The sequence below is a fragment of the Erpetoichthys calabaricus genome, chromosome 2 (assembly GCF_900747795.2).
Source record: "Erpetoichthys calabaricus chromosome 2, fErpCal1.3, whole genome shotgun sequence".
NCBI lineage: Eukaryota > Metazoa > Chordata > Cladistia > Polypteriformes > Polypteridae > Erpetoichthys > Erpetoichthys calabaricus.
The window spans coordinates 175,388,655-175,413,667 of NC_041395.2; the positions used below are offsets into that span (position 1 = coordinate 175,388,655).

Genomic DNA, 25,013 nt, shown 5'->3' on the forward strand with positions numbered 1-25,013 from the left:
ACTGAAGTACCAAGAAAAAAATAAATTAAAACAAAAATTAATAACACATAGAAACAAAATCAAATGTAATAAATGAATATTAATAATGCCTTCCTACCAGAGTTCTCCTCCAAATGCATCCATCTGGCTAGAAAAGGTTATTTTTTTTGTACAACTGACAAAGTAGATTGAGTGTGTGTGAATCTTCCACAGGAACCCAGAGCTGGTCCTCTGGCCCATTGCCTCTCCAGTGAATTGTGAGCTGGGCTCATGAATCATGTCACCAAGAGTCCTGTACTTTCATATTTTATATTCTGGCTCACCATGTACAACAGGCAGTACTTTTAGCTGATCAAGAATAGGAATTGAAATGTTTTTGGTTTTGGATAAAAAAACATAACACCATAACTCTAAAATGACTTCACATATAAGTGATAGGGTCAGCCTTGTTAATTATAGTATATGGCTACCAATTTGCAAAATGGTAAGCATGAAGCCTTGCACTGCCATACCTTCTGTCTGATAATTTGGAGGAATTCTTCATTTCTGAGAGAATTTTTGGTTGATTTCAAGAGTCTCCCAAACCTTCACCAGATTTGCTTAAATTGGCCTAATAGTTAGAAAGACTAGGAACTTAAGAGGAAACAAAGGTCTGAATCATTCTAACATGATTGCATGTAAGCACATGCCTTATGGGCATTCCCAAACCTCTGTTTCTCATGAGACTTTTAGGGCATTTGATTAGTATAAGCTGCCATTTTATTATATCAGACACCAAAATGTCAAGGATCACATGACATGTGCAGTATGTGCAGCGACAAGTGATAACACAGAATGATTAAAAAAAATCTGGGCGGCACGGTGGCGCAGTGGTAGGGCTGCTGCCTCGCAGTTAGGAGACCCAGGTTCGCTATGTTCTCCCCGTGTCTGCGTGGGTTTCCTCCGGGCGCTCCGGTTTCCTCCCACAGTCCAAAGACATGCAGGTTAGGTGGATTGGCGATTCTAAATTGGCCCTAGTGTGTGCTTGGTGTGTGGGTGTGTTTGTGTGTGTCCTGCGGTGGGTTGGCACCCTGCCCGGGATTGTTTCCTGCCTTATGCCCTGTGTTGGCTGGGATTGGCTCCAGCAGACCCCCGTGACCCTGTGTTCGGATTCAGCGGGTTAGAAAATGGATGGATGGATGGATGGATGGATGGATGGATGGATGAAAATAAAAAAGAATAATGCATGGAAACAAAAGCGAATGTAATAAGCAACTTAATGACATGTCGACAATGGTCGACTTTCACTTTGAATATTACAGCAGCTACAACCTTTCTGGTGGCCAGCACATCTCAGTCAAATCTTGAGACACTAAAGCTAACATTGCATGGAAGGATTCTGTCTTCAGCTTGACAACTTCCATTGCTACCAGTGTACACTAACAATAATAATAATAATTCTTTACATTTATATAGCGCTTTTCTCACAGGTTCTAGATGTATGAGCAAAGCTCCTTGCAGCTAATTTGAATAAGTTAAGAAGATCCATTCAGACTCCATGACATCTCTGACCACTGGCAAAGATGCACTAGAAGCTGATCTAGAGATGAGAGTTAAATTCATCATAAACAAAGGCATCATCTTGTCATTACTAGCATACTCTTGTTACCTCTTTGTGTCTTTCTGGTATGTTCATCAGGCATGCCTTCCATTTGGGCATGTTCTCCATCAAGTGGTTATCAGTGGATTGCTCTGCACTTTTATTTACTTGAGCATTTAGTATACATATGTACCATAGGTACACCACAAAATATGTCACTGCTCTTTGGCCCCAGGTACTCTAGAGTGGCACAATGCCACATGGTTAGTGCTGTTGCTCCACCACTCAAAAACCATTAGTTTCATGCTGTGCTCTTCTACACGTTTCACCTACACGTTTCACCTGCACCTTCTTCCCGTGCCTGTATGTTTTCCTCTGGGCACTCTAGCTTTCCTCCTACATTATCAAAGGTATGTGGGTTAGGTTGATAGGTGACAATAAACTGAAATGGTCTGAGCAAGTGTGGGTGTGTCCCCCCCTTAAAGGGGCTGGTGCTCACTCAGTCCAAGATTGTTTCTCTCCTTTTGAGCGGATTTGCGGAGACAGACCTAGACCCACTGTGTAGGGACTGAAGTGATAGCTATTCTTATACTTTGTCAATGTTAAAAACTGTCAAAGTTTTATAAAGTTTTACAGTTTTCATTAACACGTCATAGCAAAACAAGCTTGTGTTTTCTAGCTTACACTTTGTAGTGACATCTTCTCTTTGCTAGAGAAATTAGAGGCAATACTTAAGGAAGCTTAAATGAGTCCTGTCACTTTCCAATTATCAGTCAGATAATTCTGGTATCTTGCCTGCTTTCATCTGTGGAGTGAAATGCTCCTTGAATTCTTATTAGAATACACTTTCTCATATTTTTCCACCCATTGTTTCAGAGGAAGATTTTATAGTTTCACTGCAAAAATTATTCGGGATTCACTGTATTAATGTCATTGGGAATTTGAAGAGTAGGTCTTCACAAAGACTTCTCTAGAGCAGGCAAAAAACATAAAGGTCCCTAATAAAGTACTGGGACATGCCCTTTGAGTTCAAGGATGCACCTGTTTCCTCCTGTAATGCAGCTATTTTTTTTATTTTTTCTAAATATCATCATGACCTAAGCCATTGTAAAGTTTGAGCAGTGCCTTCATTGATTTATAACCTACAGTTTTTATGATACAGTGTAACAATTTATTAGCTTTCTTAATTGCTTCAGCACATTGCCTGCAGGAAGAGAACATTATGTCAACATAAACCCTGACATTCTTTGAAGAATGTTCTTCTTGTAGCTCGGTGTCTTCCATTTTAATATTCTTGTAATTAATATAATCACATTCTTAAGCTAAATATGAAAACTGACAGAGGCACTTACTTTGAATTATAGATCACTCTCCAACTTTTTGTTGATCTCTATTTTTATCTTTCATTTCTTCATACAAGTCATTCTTTGAACTCTTTTAGGGTTGTGTGATCAGCACTGGGTACAAGACAGGAACCATCTCTCAATGTGGTGGCCGTCCATCACTTGCTACACCAATGCACTCTGGTCAGTCTAGTGGCAGAAAACTCCAGTATTAAAAAAAATAAATAAATAAATAAACATCCACACTTATTGTTGGGATGGGAGTTCAAGCCAGAAATTAAAAACTAATTTTGGTCATTCAGAATTAACCCAATGCAATATTTCAGAGCAATATACTAAAATGAAACTCTTTTTCAATTTAGATATTTTAGTCACATATACTGTATTTAAAATGTTTCTTTTGTTAATGATGTATACTGCATGATGCAAAAGTTTAAAAAAAAAAAAAAAGAGACATGATCTGTCTTGACAAAACTGAACAAATTTTGAAAGTGCAAATGCAATTTAATATGTAGACAAGCACGAAGTGCAACCTGCAGGTAATAAAAAAATATATACTGTATATATAAAAGATGGGTGCTGCTGGTCTGCAAAAAGGATTTAGAAGTTCAAATTGGCATAACAGTCTCAAAATGTGGGTAATACTCAGAACCAATGGGAAAGGTAAATAAGATATTATGCTAAATTTAGTTAAAAATAAATAAATGGTGTGGCACCCGGCTGGGGTTCATGCCCGGCCGGGATGTCCAGGAGGACCGGAGGAGGGCTTGTGCCTCCTCCAGAACATGAGGGGGCGTCTGCCCTGGTTGCCTTGGGGGCCACAGTTACAGAGCATGGAAGCTCTACCTTGTAGGAGCCCGTGGTCACCGCCAGGGGACGCCCTGATGCCTTGGGAGCCCTGGACCTCAGCACTTCCGTCACACCCAGAAGTGCTGGGGGGGAAGAGGATTGGGGACACCCGGAGGACTTCCGGATACACTGCCAGAGCTTCCGCCACACAGGGGTGTGGCTACAGAAGCTCCTCAGGATGCACCTGGAGTCCATCCGGGGTGTATAAAAGGGGCCGCCTCCCTCCAGTCAATGGCCAGAGTCGGGAGGAGTAGGACGAAGCTCGGAGGAGAGGAGTAGAGGTGGACCTGAGAGACTGAAGGCATTGTGTTGTGTGGCCAAGGACTGAAGGGGAGATTGGTGCCAAGGCACTGGGTTGTGCTCACGATAAGTGTAAATAGTAGTGTATAATAAACGTGTGGTGGACTTTAAAATGCTCTCCGTCTGTCTGTGTCCGGGTCATATTCCACAATGGACATTTTGCTAATATGTTATACCAAGACTGAAACAGAATCTGAAGTACTGTGTGCATTGCTACAAAAATGACATGTCATTACTTGCTATACAGAGATGAACAACCAAGTGTATGAGGCAAAAGAATGGTCTAAGGAATAGGTTCTTACATTATAGGTCATGACTCATTTTGGGTCACAGGTCTGATTTTGAGATGTGCAGAGTCATGTCTCACAATTGTAATTAAAGGGAAAGGGTTGCGTATGATTTGCAATCTAACGGCCAACAGTGATTCTCCAAGTGAGACCTAACAACCCCCATTCACCACCCACAACCGCCTGGGACGACTCTTGGCGGCGATTCTCCAAGGGGTAAAAGGGAGATGACTGTTGGCAGCTATTCTCCAAGGGGGCTTTGGAATGATTCTGGGTCTCAAAGACACAACAAAGGCAAAATTGGGTTACAAAAAAAGAAAAAACCACTGGTATAAGAAAATGAAAGTCAAATGCCAAAAACATAATGGAAACCTATTGAGAGCACCTAAGAAACAAGTAAAAAATCATGGCCAAAAGCGAAACAAGGAGTCAAAGCCAAACTGATGAATATCGAAATTTTTAAACCCATTCAAAACTAACTCCACTGAGAGATTTTAATGGTTTCTTCAATCCAACAGAAAGGAATATTGGCAAACGTTGTACGTATTTACTGGAAACCCCTGAGGACGTCACCTTCCATGAAGTTGCCAATCATGTGGCAAAAGCTGTAGTGTGTATTTTAGTTTCTGATTCCCCAAAATGACAACACCCATTAGGGTAACACAGCAATAATTAACTTAATACATACCCAGGATAAACAAATGTTCAATATTAAAGTAAAATTAAAATCTGCAATTTCTAAAAACTTTAATTTTTAAGAAAGTAAAAATCAACAAAATACTCAATCATGACAATAATTGATCAAATGAACATGTCATACTCTGTAAAACTGTTTAGCAGAGAAGGTGATGGAGACATTCTTCAAACTACTAAGTTGAGCCAACAAAATTATTTAATTTAAATAGTGAATTGTATACTCTTCACGCAAATGGTCCTAGGATTCTGAAACCAACTTTTCAGTCACATAGCTGAAGTGAAAATTTTAAACCTTAAAAAATTTCTAGAACTAAGGTACTAGAACAATTGTGATGAAAGCATGCCTTTCAAACCAATCTTAAGACCAGTAAACTAATGAAACAAGCTTGATGGGCTGAATAATTTCCTCTCATTCAACATTTTTTGTATATTATACTTAATATACTACATTTCCTTCGCATTAACCTTTCTTCAGTAAATGTACATATAAGTCCATGTTACAGTATTAACTCCTCAGTGAATTCCGCCTATACAATGATGGCGCATTTACGTTTGCACTACCATGTCTTCATTTTTGACTGTTTTTCACAAAAACCACTGTTATTGTAAATATCTTGTTCCTCTTCATCATTCTCTCATACAATTGATTCAATGATTATCTTGTTTTATGCTTGCAGCCCCAACAGAAATGACATCCAGTAGCTCACTGCTAGAGGAAAACCATATGCTACAGCAGGAGCTGTGGAGGGTTGAAGACCTACTGTCTCAGACGCGTGCTGAACGAGATGAGCTGATCATAAAACATCGTGCAGTCAGCGAACGGGTAGGTGTTGGGCTTATGAATTAACTTTCTGACATATTAGTGTAGAGTCTGTATACAACAGGATCACTCAACACTGTTGCCTTCATGGCCAATGTTTACTTATCCAGTAACAGTTACTTCCACAAGGGTGGTGTGCTATTATACAGTACCTGGCAGATATTGCCTAGGAATGAATCCATTAATAAGAGTGTGACTTTTTTCGTTGTCAATGCTCTACACTGTTTCTACTTCTCATCCCAATTTGGAATGTTTAGAAAGAAACAGCTCCCATGAGGTATCAACGATTATTTAAATTGCAGAGATTACACAGCAGAATCGTACTATAATGGGCTATTATCCCCATGCCAATTTTGTAGCAAAGAATCATCCCCTCAGTGTATTTAGACTGTTCTGGGGGTTAAAGAGTGGCCTCCTCGATTTTCACTAAGTGGTGGACCCCAGTAACTAGCAATTTGGCGTAAAATATAAAAGGTCAATAAAAAGGATCTCCACCTAGAAAATTCAAAAGTGCCATCCGATAGAATGATAATAGTGTTATTGTAAGCTAGAATAATCAGAGCATGTAGACAGAAAAATTGAGAATTTCAACAGTAAATGGTCAAAGCCACTGTGATATAACACAGAGAACCTATAAAGATTGTGTAAAAGATAACATTTACACACATAAAAGTATTTCAACTTGACGCTACATGACTTACAGTATATACTGTGTATGTAGCAAGTCTAACATCAAGGCAAGCACTTTGGCTAAATTCATACAACTGAGGACAGATATCTTCTCACACATAATATTTCAAAGCGCACATAATAAAATGCCTCCAGCTGCTTACAGTTTGCAGCAGCAGGGGCTAAATAGTGCCGGGCATTCAATTTTCCAGTTATTATCATCTGTGAAGTATCAGCGCAGCCATGATTGATTATGAGCTAAATATATCAAAAAGTGAATCTCAAGCAATGTACCGTACTGCCTTTTCAAGAAGAAACTGATTTTTTCACGTTGAATATTGTTATCCATTTCTTTTTTAACTTAATGTTGGACAAATGCACTTATAACTTGAGTGTTGGTTTAATAAATTCACTGACATAAAATTGTTTTCTTCTGTATATTTTTCCTTTATTTGGCTATTATCCACTCCACTCTTGAGTTGGATGTCATTTTATTTATTTTTATATACATACTATATGCTGGAACAGGGTGTTAGTGAGGTGCTTCTAATTGGTTTTCTTTTAGCTTAACTCCTAAGAATAACAAGGACTATGAAATAAAGTTGAGTGTTAGGGTATCTAATTAAAAATAACTAATGATAGAAAAAGAAACTACTATAGTGCATGTAGAACACAATGACAGAACCTACTCTGACAATGTTTACAAATGAGGAAAATCACTTTAAATGCTAACATGCCATGCTTATTTAGCAGGTGATATGAAAGCTATTGTCTGGTTTTTGACAGCTTGTTGATCAGCTAACTTTAATCCATGAAACATGCCAGTCAGTGTCTAATCAAATGTACAGCCATCTGCTGAGTGGTGACACTGAATTGCAGACCACACCGGGTATCGTAAACTTTTGACCGTTGCAGCATGTCATTCAAAGTTCTCCTGAGATCACTACTCGATAAACTATACCAGTGTATGCTTTGGCAGTACTCGAAAGCTGACTGGAATGGATTATGCATTTACCTTGCCTCCATTAACTGGAAAGAAATGTTTAAAGGATTGTCAGCTAAATAAGTTTGGTCATGCTAAATATTGCTGGAACACAATTCCATTGCATACTTCATTCTGCTGTGAGCATCTGCACCTTGGTCCAGACAGGTGATTTTCAGATGCAGAAATGCAAGGTACCTGTTTGGTGGCAAGCATGTAGCAAGGAAACCTTTGAGGCTTATTACACTGGATGACAAAATTCTTGTTCTATTTATGCTGAAGCTTGTTGAAGTGTCTGGCATTATCTTGCTGCTGAGATCTAAGTGTATCCCTGCTTATCCAATCATTATTAGCATGTCAAAGATGTGTTGGGCAATCTCTGATTTCTTGGGGGAGAACATCTCAGGATGATTGGCAAGGGCTAAAGCCAAATTACTGAGTTATTTCTTTGTAGTGAAGGCTATCCTTGAAATTGGTGCATGGGACCTCCACATCTGTGGTCTCATTTCCATGCCAATAAACAGGAAAATTACATACGTCAAAAGAAAAGCTGATGTATTACATCTGGCTTACATATATTTTTACACATCACAATCATCTTGTAAATATGCGTAGGTGAATGTGCCTTGAACCTCGCCTGTATGCCTTTCTGAAACAATCATACACTGACTATGCTATTCAACTTCATACAGTATATATGCAACCACAATGCTGCATTCCTTTACTGGCTGCTAGAGCACCACCAACCTGATACATCAAGACAGCAGCAGCTGCGTCAGAGAAGTCCTAAGCTGCGCTTCACAACTGAGTGTGTAAGACCACACATGGCATTATAGTGCCTCTCATCTGTGTTCCGGGGGTGGGGGAAAGGTGTAAGGTGCTAGCGTCTGACTGGGCAGTCACTATCACCTGGCACATGTAATGACATGATTGCTGTTACAATGAATAGCATAAGCCATATGAAAAACTGAAAGTTCAGCTAATTCACTTACCAAGAAGCCAGCAATCACAAATAGCCAATGCTACTTGAATGTCTCATTTTGGCATCACTGATGACTTGTGTGTTAATGCAGTGTTTCCCATCCTCGGTCCTGTGGCCCCCCTGTGACTGCAGGTTTTTGTTCCAACCAGATTCCTAATCAGTGACAACACCTGATAGCACTGATCTCATTTAATTAGCTAGGATTATTTTTCTTTTATTCTACATTCAGAAAAGCAGAGCAGCCTGATTGTTACATTTATAAGACATTTAGAAATATTTCTGCTTTTGCTATAGATTTAAATGCTTAACTCTCTTTTGTTGATTTCATTATATTTTGCACTTTCTCTGTGTAGTTTTTCCCCTTCGTTGTATCTTATTAATGCCAATTAAAAACGAGCAGAGCAGACACGCAGACAAACAACACTGAATAATCAAAGACTGCAACTACTTTAGCATCAGACCCACTAATTAGTAAATAATGGATTAATTAAACAATTAGAACACCTAGAAAAGTAGAATGAAAATCAAGATGAAAATATTGTTAAAAAGAAAAAAATACATTATTCCCATATAACTGCTTGGTACATTTTAATATAGATATATATATATATATATATATATATATATATATATATATATATATATATATATATATATATATATATATATATATATATATATATATATATATATACAACCAAACTTAGTTTTCTAATTACTATATTGTTCCCAAAACACATAACTTGGGAATTAACACATCACTTAATTAGCACAGGAGTCCAATTAAAAACACAAGCTGGTTGGAACAAAAACCTGCAGCCACAGTGTGCCCCCAGGACCGAGGTTGGGAGACACTGTTAATGGAATGTATGGTTAACAAAAATCAGCTTCAGTCTCGCTAGGTGCCCTTATTTCAATAACAGTGCAGTTAGATACTCCAATTAAGTTAGGAAAACCAGACACTGCTCCAAGTTTTTTTTTAAGTTGGCAAAAATATGTTAGGCTTTATGTACAAACACCCACACCATACAGAAACTGAAAGTAATGCCTTTTCAGTCAGTTATTGGCTTCCAACACAGCATGTATGGAGGAGATGAAGCTTGGGTGAGATACTCCTGACCTGCTGGCCAGTTCCCTGAGAAGTAAGAACAGGTAGTCTATATCAACTGACAAAAATGCCAACAAAGTTGTTTGGTGCAAATTGACCCCCTTAAGAGGAAACTAAAATAGAGTCCATACATCATATTTCCTACTAAATAGAGCCCATACATTATATTTCACTACTTACTGTATGTTTGTCACATCAAGGAACATTATAACAACAGCTTGGTGATATGAATTATTATACACATGACTTGTCATTACCTGTGCTAGCTGCATTACCCAGCTTGATCAAAAGTGTCACAATTTCCCAGTTTCTCTGAAATGTTGCCCACACATGGGTGAGAGTTGCTGTCAATATGTACAAGTTCATCCGTCAAGTTTTCTTTTATAAATCCTGTTTTCTACATGGCCTCACAAAGAGGTCCAAAATGTGCGCATACGAGTTTTATAAATATGACTCCTGGTCGTTTTACGAATACTTGTCTTCAAAGTATTGGGCCATCCCCAATATCCTGGTGGATGACAAATCTTATGTCATTGGCAAGAGCTAAAAATAAGCTGCTGAGGTATTTCTTTGCAGTTAAGGCTACCCTTGACAAATGGCACATGGGAACCTTCACATTTTTACCATTTTACTAATGCCAGCCTTCAGAACATCAGCATCAACAGTTAATAAAGTCTTCCAATTATTCAGAGGTCCAGACTGCTCCAAAGCCACTGGATCTGATGGAATGTGTCTTCCAGTACTAAAGATGTGTGTTGAGGAACTCTCTTGAATGACTGTTGGGTTTGCCATTTCAGAGGACACATGAATGGGTGTCCCCAGTCGACAAAGGCAGCCAAACCCAAATATTACTGTGCTATTTCATTGCTCTCTATAATATCAAAGATGTTGCAGCATCTCCATACCCATCTCCTGCTCAACCACCTCACTTCTCACTATTAATATGACTTACAATCCAGTCTTTTGACATTCAACTTAGTGACATCCAATGCTTGAAAGACTACTTAAGTTTTTTAATACAAGTTTGATTTCTTGCCCTGGACATCTTGCATGCATTTAATTGTGTGTGACATTGACATCCACTGGCTAAGCTGAAAGCAGGAAGGACTGAAGGGTGTCATTTTAGCTGGCTAAGTAGATTCCTCATCCGTTTTCAACAGTTGGTTGTCCTATATTGGAAGAAGTCAACAACCCATGAATGCCAGTGGGCTCTGAGGTAGTGGCCCAATCTCTTCCTGGTATTAATCAATGACCAGCTGTAATATCAGTTCAATATTTTCTGTACTACTCCACCTTGCACCAAGTAATTCCAGTCAAGGATGTCCAAATTGACACTGCCATAATGTCCATTATGATGCTGTCAACCTACTGAATGAACTCTATAGGTTAGCCAAATGGGCTGGGTTTTAGTGTGTTTTTTCAGTTCTGGAAAGTCAACAGTTTTAATAATCAACTCTACCGATGATACTAAGATGTCCCATCATGCTCTTGTGTTTTAGACTTATAACTCTGAATAGACCAAGCTCTCCTCTCCTGTCAATGTTAGCCTTAACTGTTGCCTCTGATAAAGAGGTCACATCAGATCCATAGCTACTACAGCAGAAAAACCCCTCAGTCAACTCCTCTGAATGAGCCAAATGTTATTTTCTTAAACTCTGCTGGTAGCATAAAAAAAATTTTATTTGAGCAAATATGGAGTATTGCTCCCTAGTGTGGCCTAGTAGACACTCCACCAACTTACAGTTGCCTGATTTCATTCTGAAATGAGCCTCTGTACTTGTGTCTGAGACCCAGATGACTCTAATGTTACTAGAAAGCAGTGGCTTTAGCCACTGGAAATCTGTGGGCAGCCTATACTTGTTGCACACACTTTCAGGCATGCCACTCCCAGGTTTGGCAGACAGACTTGGTCTTAAAATTTCCATTAATTGACTGGAAACTCAGCAGCTGCCCACCACTGACCCCTTAACATACCTCACTCTTACACCATTCATTATGCAGCCTCACTGCTGCCCAGAAAAATCAGGCAGGTTGACAACCTTCCCAACTAATCCCTTGTGGTGAGGTCATTGTGCTATCCAAACACACTTCAGTTGTTTCCTTCTTCATGCCTAAGATGTACGCAATAGTCTAAATGGTAACTGAAAATGTGCCTCTTTTACATGTGCTAATATATCCTGTGGAGCACAGGTATTTCATCTAGAGATGGATCCTATCAGGATTGGCTTCAAGTCATTTTGAATCTGTCATGGACATAGCTGACTTAGAAAATGGTTAGATGGATGAAAAACTTTAAGGTTTCTTAACTTTTAGTTAGAAATTCAAGCCAAAATGTTAAGTCCATACCTTTCTTTTTTTCAGCATGGAACTCGGTTTACTTTTTTGCAGTTGGGTTAGCGATATATGTACTCCATAGGCTTTGATGATTAACAGTTCTAGAATACACATCAGCAAGGTGTTCTGTTCTGCTTTGTCCAGTTTTCCCCCCCAACTGGTTATGTCAAATGAAACATATATAAGAGTATGGATGTGTATCTGAATGGGCATGGTGAATAGCTTTCTGTTCTATTCTGGGTGGTTCCTGCTTTGTGGGCAATACTACTAAATGGGCCCCATCCCCCAGAATTCTGAATTAGATTAAGCAAGGCTGGTGATGGATGGAATTATGGGTATTCCATATTTATCTTTTTAGAAATGTATAGAAGAACAAACAAGTATGTACCACTGCCTTAACACAATTTGGTATTTGTGTTGGTGAAGCAGGCATTCATTTTATTGAGTTTCTTCAAGGCAGAATGAAATATATTATGAAACCGGACAAACCTTTAACCTAGTTTGAGAGGCTAGAAAGTCCCTGGTGGTTACAGAATAAATCAGCGTGACCTTCAACCTTAATGTTGACTTTGTCGCTCTGCCAGCTTGCAGTTTACACACTTTTCGTTTTTTTGGCTCACAAGTGTATGTATTCTATGAACTGCACCCTAAGGAGTTCAGAGCACACAGGATCAAAATGAATTCTTGTGTCTTTGTGAATTAAATACGGTATTTTATAAAGATTTGATTGTTATCAAACAAATAAACATTGAGCATAAATAATAAACTCAAGAGTCCAGGATGCTGCCATTACAGAAATAAATCTTATTATCTTAAGTTTAGACATGGCAGCTGTTATTCATTAAAGATATTTCTTGTTAGTCATGTCAGCTTGTTTTATTTATCTTTAATATTTGATTTTTTTTTAAATAAAATACCAACATTTTATTTTCCACCACATTTTTATATTATTACATGGCAGAAAATGCTAATCAGACCGCCAGTCAAAACTTTGTGATGAAAACTAAAGTCAAAACACACATCCACTTCTCTCTCAATCACCATTTTCACAAGGTCTTTGGAAGCCAGCATGTATTACAACTAAAGTAACCAACAAAGGGCTGATCCTGAACTGGCGTGCACATCTACAGTGGACCAGTTCTGGGGCGCCATGCACCCGGTAGTATGTTTTTAGATTGAGGCAAGAATTCACACTTCCCCCATGGAATCCCACATAAAAGGACATCCCATCCAAGAATTGAAATGGGACTCAAAGTGCTATTACACTTATATACACACACATACTACTGCTTTAATGACCATTTTCAGGGTTTATCCAAGTTTTCCAGTTGCCCCCAAAATGTCTTTCCAGTAAATATGTCTGGTATCTCCATAGCAATTAGATATTACAAATATTGTACGTGTCAGCTTACTACTCACTTTGTTCATTATTTATGTGCATCCTGTATCAGGCCTTTGAGTCACTTAGAGGTCTTCATGATGCGAGATACTGTATAAGTACCATTGGTCGTTAGTCATTAGGTCTAGAGGTGCCTGTCTTGTTTGTAAAAGGAATAATGCAGTGACACTATCTGAAGCCTTTGGGGCAAACTGAACAGGTGACAGAGAACACCACAAAGTAGTTCAGCACAGGCCTTAAGAACTTGAGGACTGACTCTGTCTGGTCCTGCAGCTTTTCCTGTGTATAGCTCCCTGAGTTGTCTCCTTATTTGGTCTTCAGTTATGGACAGACTGCACTGATAGTCAGAGGGGGATTTGTCACTGGCCATTCAAGTTGATGTGGTAAGAGTTGTTGATATAGTAGAGATGGTGTGGAGAGACTGATTATTGGAAAAAGGTGGCAGTGGGAAGGAGAAATCAATTTAAAAAATTGGTTCAGGGCGTTAGCTTTGTCTACATTCCTTTCTAGCACCTGAGCCCTGGATTTCTTGAGTCCAGTGATTATACACAGTCCACTCCAGACAATCTTTCATGTTATTCTGGGTGAGTTTGGTTTCTATTTTATCTTGTAAGCTTCCCTTCCTTCACTCAGCTTTTTCTTTAGCACAAGATGTACATCCTTCAGAGCCTCTTTGTCACCTGGTTTGAATGCTCTCTTTTTCTCATTCAGGAGACCTTTTTGCTCCTTAGCATTTCAGGGCTAGTTTTATGGAAAGCAACACACTGTCTTTGTGGGTATCAATGTGTTAACACAGAAGTCAATATAGTCGGTGTTACAGTGACAGAGTCCCTCAATATCATCCCCAAGTGACTGTACATCATTTCCCAGTCTATCAATTGGAAGCAGTCATTCAGAGCACTTTCAGCCTCCAGGCTCCACTTCCTCACTATTCTCGTGGTAACAGGTTACCGTCTAATAACAGCTTGCAGCTGGGAGTCAATTGAATCTGGTCAGCTTTCTCTAAAGGAGCCAGTAGGTTACACTTAAATGCATCTTTAACATTTGAATACAGCAGGTCCAGCCTGTTATTTCCTTGAGTGGAACATATCACAAACTGGTAGAAATTCATCATTGTTCCTTCCAAAGTGATATGATTGAAGTAACCACATGTTATAAATGCAGGGTCAGAGTTAGTTATCATTAAAGTGTTGGTGACGGAATGACTCATTTCCATTGCTAGGTCCCTATTTGTGGAGGGAGGTATATAAACATGAATAAAGATAATGTAATTCATCTCTCAGGGGCAAATAACATGGATGAACTCTGACAGCCAGACTTTCAATATCTGAATTACAAACTGTAGTTTTGACTGTAATATGCTCCCTTTTATACCATTCCTCATTCTCATAGATGACCAGTCCCCTTTCTATCTTTTTTCCACACTGACTGGGTCTCTTTCTGCTTGGAGAAGATGAAATTTGTCCCTCATTAAAACAGTGTCAGGTGTATCCGGTTTAAGCCAGCTCTCCATAAAGCACAAAATGCTGCTATACTTGTTTGCTCCATGACCCCCTATAAGTGCAGACAGTTCCATCCATCTTATTTGACAGTGATCGAACATTGCCCATTACAATGGATGGTAGACCAGTTCTAAATCCTTTCTACTTTGGTTTTACTCTTGTGCTGACATGTCTCCCTCTCCGTCTGAGGATAAACAGCTCCTGCGGTAAAGTGTATCTGAGCTGCTTAGGTGCTCATGATTGCAGTGCAAGTGGCCGATTACAGGAATATTTAGTACACCCTGCTTTCATTTTCTCAGAGTCTCTTACTGTTTCTGGTGTGGTAGACATAAGGCAGACTTCAGGTCTTCTTTGCAACTCTGTCCAAGTGTGCAGCCTATTTGAAGTGCAGTCAAGACAAGCTGGCGTCTGAGTTTGCGTGCATTGCCACTCGTCTGTAAATTTAAAATCCATTTATCCAATTTTTAGTGGCTAATATCAGTGACAAGCCAGAAGCCAGATCTTATTTTGATTTTAAACAAGACTAGTAACTAGTAAATTTGAAAAACAAAAAGAAAAACAGTAAGAAATAAAGAGCTTCTGTAAAAAGGCTGCTACTTGCACAGCGCCCAGAAATAGAGCTTTACTTCATGTTTTAATTTCACCTCCCATCTCTGACTCCTATAGATCATACTACTCCTCACACAGCTTTCTCAAACTTTTTCCAGGGAAGCTCTTTCAGAACATAGGATGTTGGACAGCCGCTGCTATCTGTTCCATACACTTCTCACCCATGTTATCAATGCAGAGACAGCAGCTTTGTCTGAACTCAATATATCACCGAAGTAGCATAACTTCCCTACTTTCTCCAAAACAAGTCAATTACTGATATGTAAATTTAGAGTTACTGCATTAAAAGTTGTTACCATTCAGTGGTTTATTTTAGGACTGAGGCTGCAGCAACTGCTTAAAGAAAGCCTTACAGTATATGGTTTACCTTCACAGAATTTAATTAAAGACATTTCTCAGAGTGATTAATTATAAGGAAAGAAGGGAAAACCAATTACCTCTTAAGTATAGATATAAAATCACACTGAAGTAGCATGTAATGATTTCAGTGGAAAAATACTTCAGTTGTACATTTATACTGAATTTCAGACACTCCCACAGTGCAATGTCAATCTGTCCCTTTATAATAAGTAGGAGTTTAGGGTACAATAAGACCAGTGGCCTCCAGAAGGCCCCATCACCCCAGGACTTTGCAGAGAGCTCTCACAACCTTAAAATGAACTTCTAACCATCAATTTGCAAGAAAAACAAGTAGGGTCTTTGGTGTGCTTCTAGTTGTGGTAAAGTTAAATCCATCCCACCTACACTCAGGAAGGTAGATGGGGTCGGTTCTGCCATTGTTTATTTTTATATATTTTATAACTTTCTTTCTTCTTCCTTGCCTTTTATGGTTTGCCTTTTATGGTGAGTTGTTTTCAGTCATTAAATCCTGTTTTTGCAGTGTCCCCTAAGAGAAAGTCTCTTACTATGTATCTATATATTATAAAATAGCTTAATTTAATGTGCAAAAATTATTAAAGCATGTACATATAACTTCTACACAGCATGGACGATGATCTAATCTGATGCATAATTTAATGTGCATAGTGAGTTTTAGCATATTGTTACTATTATCAGCACCACACTGATTCTGCAGAGCAGATCCTGGTGGACACTTACATGATGAGGTTGTAATGGTGGGGCTGCGATTTTTGTAGTGGGATAGCCAACCTTGGGGGGCCAAAAATGCAGCTGTGCTTGGAAACCTGCACTCTATGAAGTCTGGGCTGAGGTCATGATGGAAAACATCTTAACTCTTTCATGTTCTTATAATAATAGTATAGATATGTTAAATAAATAAAAAAATAAAAGATTTGGATGCCTACAGGATGTTCTGCACAGCATGGAATCTGCATTAATAAGGGCAGAAAGTAAGAACAAGGTAAAATTGTCAATCAACATAATATGGTTGCTAGAAAATATCACTTGTAACTATTGTTTAGTCGCTCACCGGGTACCTTTTCATGACTAACCAGAGTTGTGTGCAAATGGGGGGTTCATTTGCTCTCCATCTGCTCTACTGAACATTAGTTTGACCTTTGCTTCCTGCAGCTGCTGCACACTATACAGGTGTCTGCTAGAGTCGAGATAGGGATAAGATGGAACTTGAATGTGCAGTATCAGGCAGCATTGGATTTGTAATATCAGCAATGGAAATAAGCAATCAAAGAGGAATCAAACAGACAGACAGATAGATGATTTTCTATAATCTAATACAGTTTGTACAGATAAGCCTCAAAGTGCTTGTGTCTATAAAGATTTATTGACAAAAATCAATAAAACCCAATATACTCTATAATATTTCTGTAAGTATGATCAGAAAGTTATTTTGCATAACAGTCTCAAACCACCAGAGTGGAGAGGTGGCTCTGAGACTAGGGATCTGCACTGGCAATCGGAGGGATGTTGGTTCAAATCCTGTAAATGCCAGAAGTGATTCCACTTTGTTAGGCCCTTGAGTAAAGCCCTTAACCTACAATTGCTCCATCCTGGGTATGACATTAATCTGCATTCAGCCTTGCAAACAGGTCCTCCAACTCGCAAGGGAAATCTTGGAGGTTGGTGGCAAGATTGGCACTCCTTAAAAAATCCCCACACTGTTCCATTCCATTCGAAATAGTGTGGTGCTGAGGTATCACCCGTTGCATGACTGCACACAGGTCCTCAGATTCTCTTCCGGCAGGAAGTGCTGCAGTCCAGGGCTCTGGGATCATCCAGGCCAGCTGTGCGCAACCTGCGGCCGTACGGCCGCATGCGGCCGTGGGCAAGGACTTTGGCGGCCGTGGACGTGTATATTAAAGTGTACGTAATGGCGGCCGTGCAGGTGTAGGGTCTCTGGACTCCAGCGAGTAAGGGGTCTCAACGCCGCGGAATCTTTGTCGGCCGGGTCGGTATGGTGACGCCGAAAGCCGATTTGCTTACTTGAATATTAAGTTCGGTTGAAATGGGCTGACACCCAGGAGTACATGTGAAGTCACGTGACTAGCGGCTAGCCAATATGGAACTGAGAAGGAAATGGGAGTGTACGCCTGTACGGCCTTGTGGCTAAGTCCATACACTGCCTATCGCCATTAGCAAACGGTCATCATATGTGCGAAGCAGCGTTTTCCAGAATGAAATATCTGAAAAACAAGTACCGAACCCGATTGGTAGACAGCAATCTAGAGTCTGGAATACGGCTAATGGTCTCCAGCGAGTCCCCTGACTTTGCAAGTCTGTCTACAAACATGCAAGAGCAAGGAAGCCATTAATGGCGATGTTTTCCAAACTTCCTGAAACAATTGCTGTAAAGGTTTTTTGTCCTATATGACGTTTCGTAGACATTGTTTTACATATGTAGACCAGTAAATTGAATATTGTCAGATATATCATACTCTGTTTTAATGTGTAATCTGTAAATTTTTACATAAATCATAAAACATTATTAAGTTTACTTGGACTTACTGGCGGCCGTTATTAAAGTAAAAAGTCTGTAGTGCGGCCGTTATTAAAGTAAAAAGTCTGTAGTGCGGCCGTCAATAGCGGAAAGGTTGCGCATGCCTGATCCAGGCGTTCCCTGGTGGTGGCCACAGACCCCAAAAGGGTTGAGCTTCCAAGCTCCAAATCAGTGGCCTCGAACCAATCCAAGGGGGCTGCCCTCTTGCGCCCCGGGGGAGATATTGCCCCTCTCCTGGTCTTTCCCTTCTCCAGGCATCCCGGTGGGGCAAGTGAATTTACCATGTGTGTCATTTTTTATGGTCAATGATTTTGTCTCCATGTGTGCTGGTGATTGCTGGGATTGCATTGTGAACTTCTTGCTTGTGGATTTGTTGAGCTAAGAGCTTATTAGTTTTCTCTCCATGTTCATAGTAATGATGTTTTGAATTAAAAATGAGTTGTTCAGTTTCTTTAGTTTTTAAGAGGTTGAGCTCTGAATGCAGAGCCTGCCTTTTCCTATGAAGTGCCTCACTTGGACACCTGGCATGTTCTTGATCTATTCTAGTAATTTCGCTAGTTAGCTCTGACACCTTCTTGGTTTCCAATTTATTTCTGTGGGAAACATATGAGATAATCTGTCCTCTTAAGATGGCCTTCAGGGTTTTCCAGAGTATTCCTGCAGAAACCTCTGTGTGTCATTTTTTACAGGTTTACGACAGTTAAGCTATCCAAATAAGAATGGGAGGAATGAAGTCTGTTAATTTAAGAGGCTTGACATATTCAAAATATTTAATGGGTTATTAGTTTGCCAGTGACTGTGATTGTGGCCATCATATCATAATTAAAGTGCTAAACTGTTACTAAAGGTTTATATCATTTAAAAAAAAAACATAAGACAGTATAAAGGCATATTACGGCATCATTGGGAAAGGCATCCTCAAAAGTTCTCATTTTTCGACCCAAATGTCCTCATTTCCAGAGAAAGAGTTGTCAGCCCCAATCAAGCCTGCAGCATGTCTACTGTAGTTTCATCTGATTCCTCTGTTTCTGCAGGACACTGTGCTCTGTTCTTAATGTCATATCTTTTCCGACACCCTGTCCTCCATCAGTATTGCATTTGTTACTACTTGTACCACAATTTTATTGTTATTCTCAACTGTGAATCCAATACTATATCAATTTATTTAATGTCATATGTGCCATGTGATGAAATATAGCACTATACTGTATAAAATAAATCAAAAAGGAATTATATATAAATGCTGTCATTAATGGCACATCTTTTTGGTTTCTAATGCCCTCTCATAAGGCTTTTGCTTTAGTGAGACACTGAGCTGTGTTAACAAGTTGAGCCTCCAACTTCACAGTTCATTTTGTCAAAAAAAGTCTCTAATAGTCAGGAGGCTTATCATGTGATCAGTCGTTATTAGAGTTACATTCCTGCTTCATGCGGTGGAGACGAGCAGCAATCAGACCAGAATAAGCCATATATTTGTGTATATTAATGTCCGCGCTGACACGCTGAACGGATTGCCTTGTCTGACAACATGTTTCATTTGGCTCGCACTGCTCCCGGGTTGTTGTCACACCTGCCAGATGTTTAGCTCTTTAATAAATAGTGCGCAGGAAGCAGCTCACTGCCTCATGCTAATTCACTGGGGCTTACAGAAACGGCTGTCCAGCAGCTCATCTACAAATCAAAGGCAGCCTTTCGATGGCGAAAGAGTCAAGTAAGCACAGCACAGAGCAGTAGGGAACGGCCATGCAGGCCAGCCTGGAGAAAAAAAAAATTGGCAAGTGTGTGACAGTGAAGTTTTACATCAGTTACGTAATGAACTTTATACATCGTCAAAAATATTCACTGTGCAGGGAACTGTATGTAGAACATAACATAATTTATCATATCGTAATACAACATACTCAGACCTTTTCAATTCAATTGTGGCTCATCAGAGCTCAGAGTCTCTACCAACAGCACTGAGTACAAGGCTGGAAACAGCCCTGGAGAGGAGTTGGTTTTTGAAGGTACTTTGGACTTCCCAAACATAAATGTCTTAAGTTTATAGGATCTCACATGAGTGAGTACGCCCTGGCTCTGTGCTCCTGAACTAGATTAAGCTTGCTTGATTATGGAAGGATAATAAGAAAGCTCATGAACCAACAAATCGTGACAATTTATTTCTTACTTGCTGATCACTGAATTTGATTGAATCGATGCCCTTTTTAAAAATGACAATGCTTAATTTTATATTTTTAGTAGAAAGCAAACATATACAGCTACAATTAGATGATAATAAACTAAGAATAACAAATTACTCACTTCTAAGCTGTTCATGTATGTATAATTATACATCACTGGAATCCTTTAATAGCGATCAAAAACAATGCAATTCATTCTTAAATGTATCCTAATATCTCTTTCAGTGACTGTGGCCTTTGGTTCTGTGGTGATGTCATTAAATGGTGCCCAACCTTACCTGGGTGTTTTGACCCCTAACCGTGAAACCCTTCGGTTGGCGAGTCTGCAGTGGTGATCAAATCACTGCCCATCAGTTACCGACCTCCAGTCCAACTCTCTCCTTTTTTACCATAACTAGGTACATTTGGTACATTTCCAACCCCAGGAGAAGCTGTCTTTCTTTCCCCTATACTGTATTCACAGGTTACATCAACTATGGAGGAAACCCTCTACAGCACACTTTGTCAGGGAACAATCACGTTTGTCACTTTTTATCACTGCACTCCTGGACCTGGTACTTGGTGGCTATTCTGTTCTGAGCATCATCATACTCCTTCCACTATGGGATAGTCAATTCAATCAGGATGACTTTCCTTGCCTGCTTTCACAAAATAACAATGTCAGGCCTTAAGATGTTTGGACAATTGTTGGGGGGAACTGCAGAATCCTTACCAGGTCCACCCCCATCTTCCAGCAGAAGTTTCTTTTTGTCTTCCTTACTCTTCCCTGCCCTGACTAACTGAATAGATGGTGCTGTTGTCCTATGAGTTTGCTGAGGTTTACATCTAGTCTACTAGAAGTGTGAACAATTTGTCATGCTATCACCTCTATCTACCTTCAATAAGAACAGTGATGCATCCAGGATGTGGACCGAAGTGCTTTTCTTCCCGCATAGCTTGCACAATGGGTGTTCACTAAGCCCCAACTTTTGCAGTTGTACAGCCCATTTGTACCTACAGTAGTAAGGCTGTTTATAGGTTTATAGGGTCATTGTTGTCATGAGCACAGTGAAATTCTCGTTTGCATGTACTAATCAATGCACTCTCTTGCATCATTATAATCATAATTAGTCAAAGGGGTGTACTACTTTTGTGAACAAATATAATCAGGATTCCTTTTGTCCGTTTCCCCCGGGTTTCATTCTTCTGTATGCATTCTTCAAAAAAACATTTTAGATATACATAGACAATTATACAACAGAACCTTAGGATGATGTTCACTATAGTGGCTTTCTGCACTGAACATTGTAACAGTACTGAGCCACACATTAAGAACTGTAACATGTTAACCAGATCAATACACCCTCATGCACACATGCACTCCTGTGGGTCCATTGATTTTGAATAGTTAGAAGAAAAATGGGTGGATGACAGTTTGTCTTTTTAAATGATAATGCTACTGAAAATCATTGTAAGGAACACATAATATGGGCAGGTTCACATCCCCAACGAGAAAACCTCATGCCAGCATAGCACCCCTTTTCTTTAGTTTCACTCTTTCTAACCATATCATGCTGATGGTTTGCTGTCATCTCTTAATTATAAGCAACATGTTCTGGAAAACAGACTTTCATCAGGGAAAGTATTTAACTGTGTTTGTTTTTTCTACATTCAATAAATCGAAATACTTTACAGCAGCACTTTGACTGGACAAAGTGCCTATATGCTGTGAAACAGATCTGGCATTGTGTGATGGTTCTTTCAAAATAGCCCAATCCATTAGGCAGCTAAGTGCTGTGTTTGCTTTCTCTAGCACAAAAGGTAACTTGTGGCTTTGGGTCTCACAAGCTTGCATTGTTATAAGGCACACTATGGAGGGTTACTTGGATCCAAAAAATAGTTTATGACGGATAGAGATATTTTGAAAAGCTAGAACATATGTGTACAATTAAACAGAAAATAAAAAATAAACAAACATTTGTCATTTTTTTTAAAAAAAATTGTACCTAACTAATATCCATTGGGGTTTTATGTTCATATATTATTACAGTTCAAGTTCAGAAGGGATATTGGTCATGACAACGCTTTGACGGATCAAATCAGACAGGGCCACAAATCTCCAGCAATGTATAATCGCTGCTAAAACTTCTACTATGTGTTATATAACTGACTGGCTCATTAGGGTGCTTTCTCTTTTAGTTAGGATATTAAAGGATATTAGCAAACTGGTGGTCACTACGGTTCTTTCTACTGTACTGTATGTGGAGTTTCCAGGTTGTCTCTGTATTTGCTTGGGTTTTCTCTGAGAATTTTTGGTTTGTTCCAACAGTCCATAAATATTGCTTTCTGATGGACTAGCATACTTTTGAGTTAATCTATTTGACCTGCTGCCCTCAGGGAGGCACTACAGGTGCATCACAACAAGGACAAACAGACTCAAGAACAGTTTTTTCCCAAAAGCCATAACCATTCTAAACTCACACATGCACTGACTACACAGTCTAATCCCCCAACCCCTGGACTTCCTTCTATCCATCAACTGTGCAATATCCAATATCTAAATGGTACTGATAATAACTGTGTAATATCTGCATACTGTACAATATCATTACTCTCAGGTCCAATATCTACTACTCACTGCACATGATCATCATTATTGTGCAATATTTAAATTATGTGCAATAACCTAATAGTGCAATAGTTATTTATTCTTTCCAGTATTTAAATAATGTGCAATAACTTGATTTAGTTATTACTCTTTCCATTTGTTTATAGCGTTGCAGAACTTTTTTTTCTTTTTTTGCAACTTTTTGCACCATTTGTTTATTTGTTTACTTACTTGTTGTGTTCTACATATATGTCTGCACTGAAGGAGCTGTTTTTTTAATCTCATTGTACATGTATATAGTGACAATAAAAGGCATTCTATTCTATTCTATTCTATTCTATTCTATGATGAACCAAACTCTAAATTTACACTTACTAACTTTAAAACTGGCAAATGTAAGTAACTCAGTACACATGACAATGATGGCTCCTTATACTTGGTAACATAGGGTTTATAGAGTTATCTACAAATCCTATAACATTACATTCTCAAACCTGATAAGTCCAGTTTGAAGTCAAATTACGCCAGAGGTAACCCCGCCAGCACTGTTCACACCTCCTGCAGGAGGTGTCTGCCTGCCACAGGGCCCACTCATGCATACAACCACACTCAGACAGGACAAGTTTGGAATCACCAATTAAAGTTAATTCAGTTTAACACTCTTAACACCCAAGAAAGTGAAAAGCTATATTTGGAATGAGCCTTTTTTATGCACACTCGGTGTAAAGGTGCACAAATTATGAACCAGGAGATCAACAGAGATACTCTGGAGCAATGCTTTAAGGTTAAGTCACCACAATTTCCCATCACAGGAAGTTTTTTCAGGAACCAGGAACTTTTTAGAAGCTCATAACTTTAGTAGCATTTTTACCGCAGGAACTTGAGCCATTTGTAGTTCTTGGTAGGTAGTTAGTTCCTGGCACTTTTTTAGCTCTTACTCAAGGGTATGTACTTCTCATTCATTCAGGTCCTATATTGTGGATGGGGCTCGGGTGATTAATTGTGCTGATTGGTTGACCACAAGCTTGGGTGCCATCTTACAGATTTGTTAGTAGTTTGGATTTTGGAGAGTTATTGGTCAAGATGGAGTGCCACACTTTGTAACGGCTGGCCCCTTACCCAGCTGGCAGCCACACTACCAGGACCTGTTACCTCAATGAATTACTGAGGAAACCTACCTATACCAAGCGGTACCTCTGACAAATAAAATTTTCCCTTCTCCCCAATCGACGGTTAAAAACTAGCAAATGAAAGCAAATATGTAAAATAAGTGTGGGAATATATTAAATATAATACGATGACATATACAAGAATACAAATCCACAACGTGAAATATATCTATATATATATCCCTCCACCAAAGCAGCTAAGTGAAAACAACACCTGTACAATAACAAAACCTCCCTTGCTCCTGCAAACGTATAACAAACACAAAACACAAATAATATTAATGGATGAGTACTGAATAACAATGAACGTGAAATTGAGTCCAGGTAAATCACTGTCCAGAATACGGATGACTGATCAAAAATGGATGTGTTTGAGTCTCCCGAGTAAAACAGAACGACCTCACTGTGCTTCCTCTGCGAATGGTGGATTATAATGTCCAACTGCAGGGTTTTTGGCGATGATGGTGTTGTCGTGATTTCACCGGAATGAGAATCAAACTGGAACCAGGTGTGATGTAAATAATAGCAGAATAATGTTGAGGTTGTCGATACTTGAAATCTCCGGCTCTCACCTTCCTCCCTCTTCTTTCCCTCGTGATCATTTAAATAATGAAGAGCCGGATGTAACTGAAAAAAAATTCCGGTACTGACGTGTCCAGGGGTCACTGCCTCCCCGCAACATCCTTCCCCGTTTCTCATTACAGGGACAACATTTAAACAGACAC

General features: G+C 39.3%; 1 protein-coding gene across 2 annotated transcripts in view; it reads left to right on the forward strand.

Annotated features, from left to right (window-relative positions):
* The window catches only part of crocc2 (ciliary rootlet coiled-coil, rootletin family member 2), a 224,487-nt gene that overhangs the window by 42,697 nt on the left and 156,777 nt on the right, over positions 1–25,013 (forward strand). For both annotated transcript variants that reach the window (XM_051922722.1, XM_051922721.1), the window contains exon 3: positions 5,711–5,856. In XM_051922722.1, the coding sequence (XP_051778682.1) occupies positions 5,711–5,856 (146 nt within the window). The remainder of the gene's footprint in view (positions 1–5,710; positions 5,857–25,013) is intronic.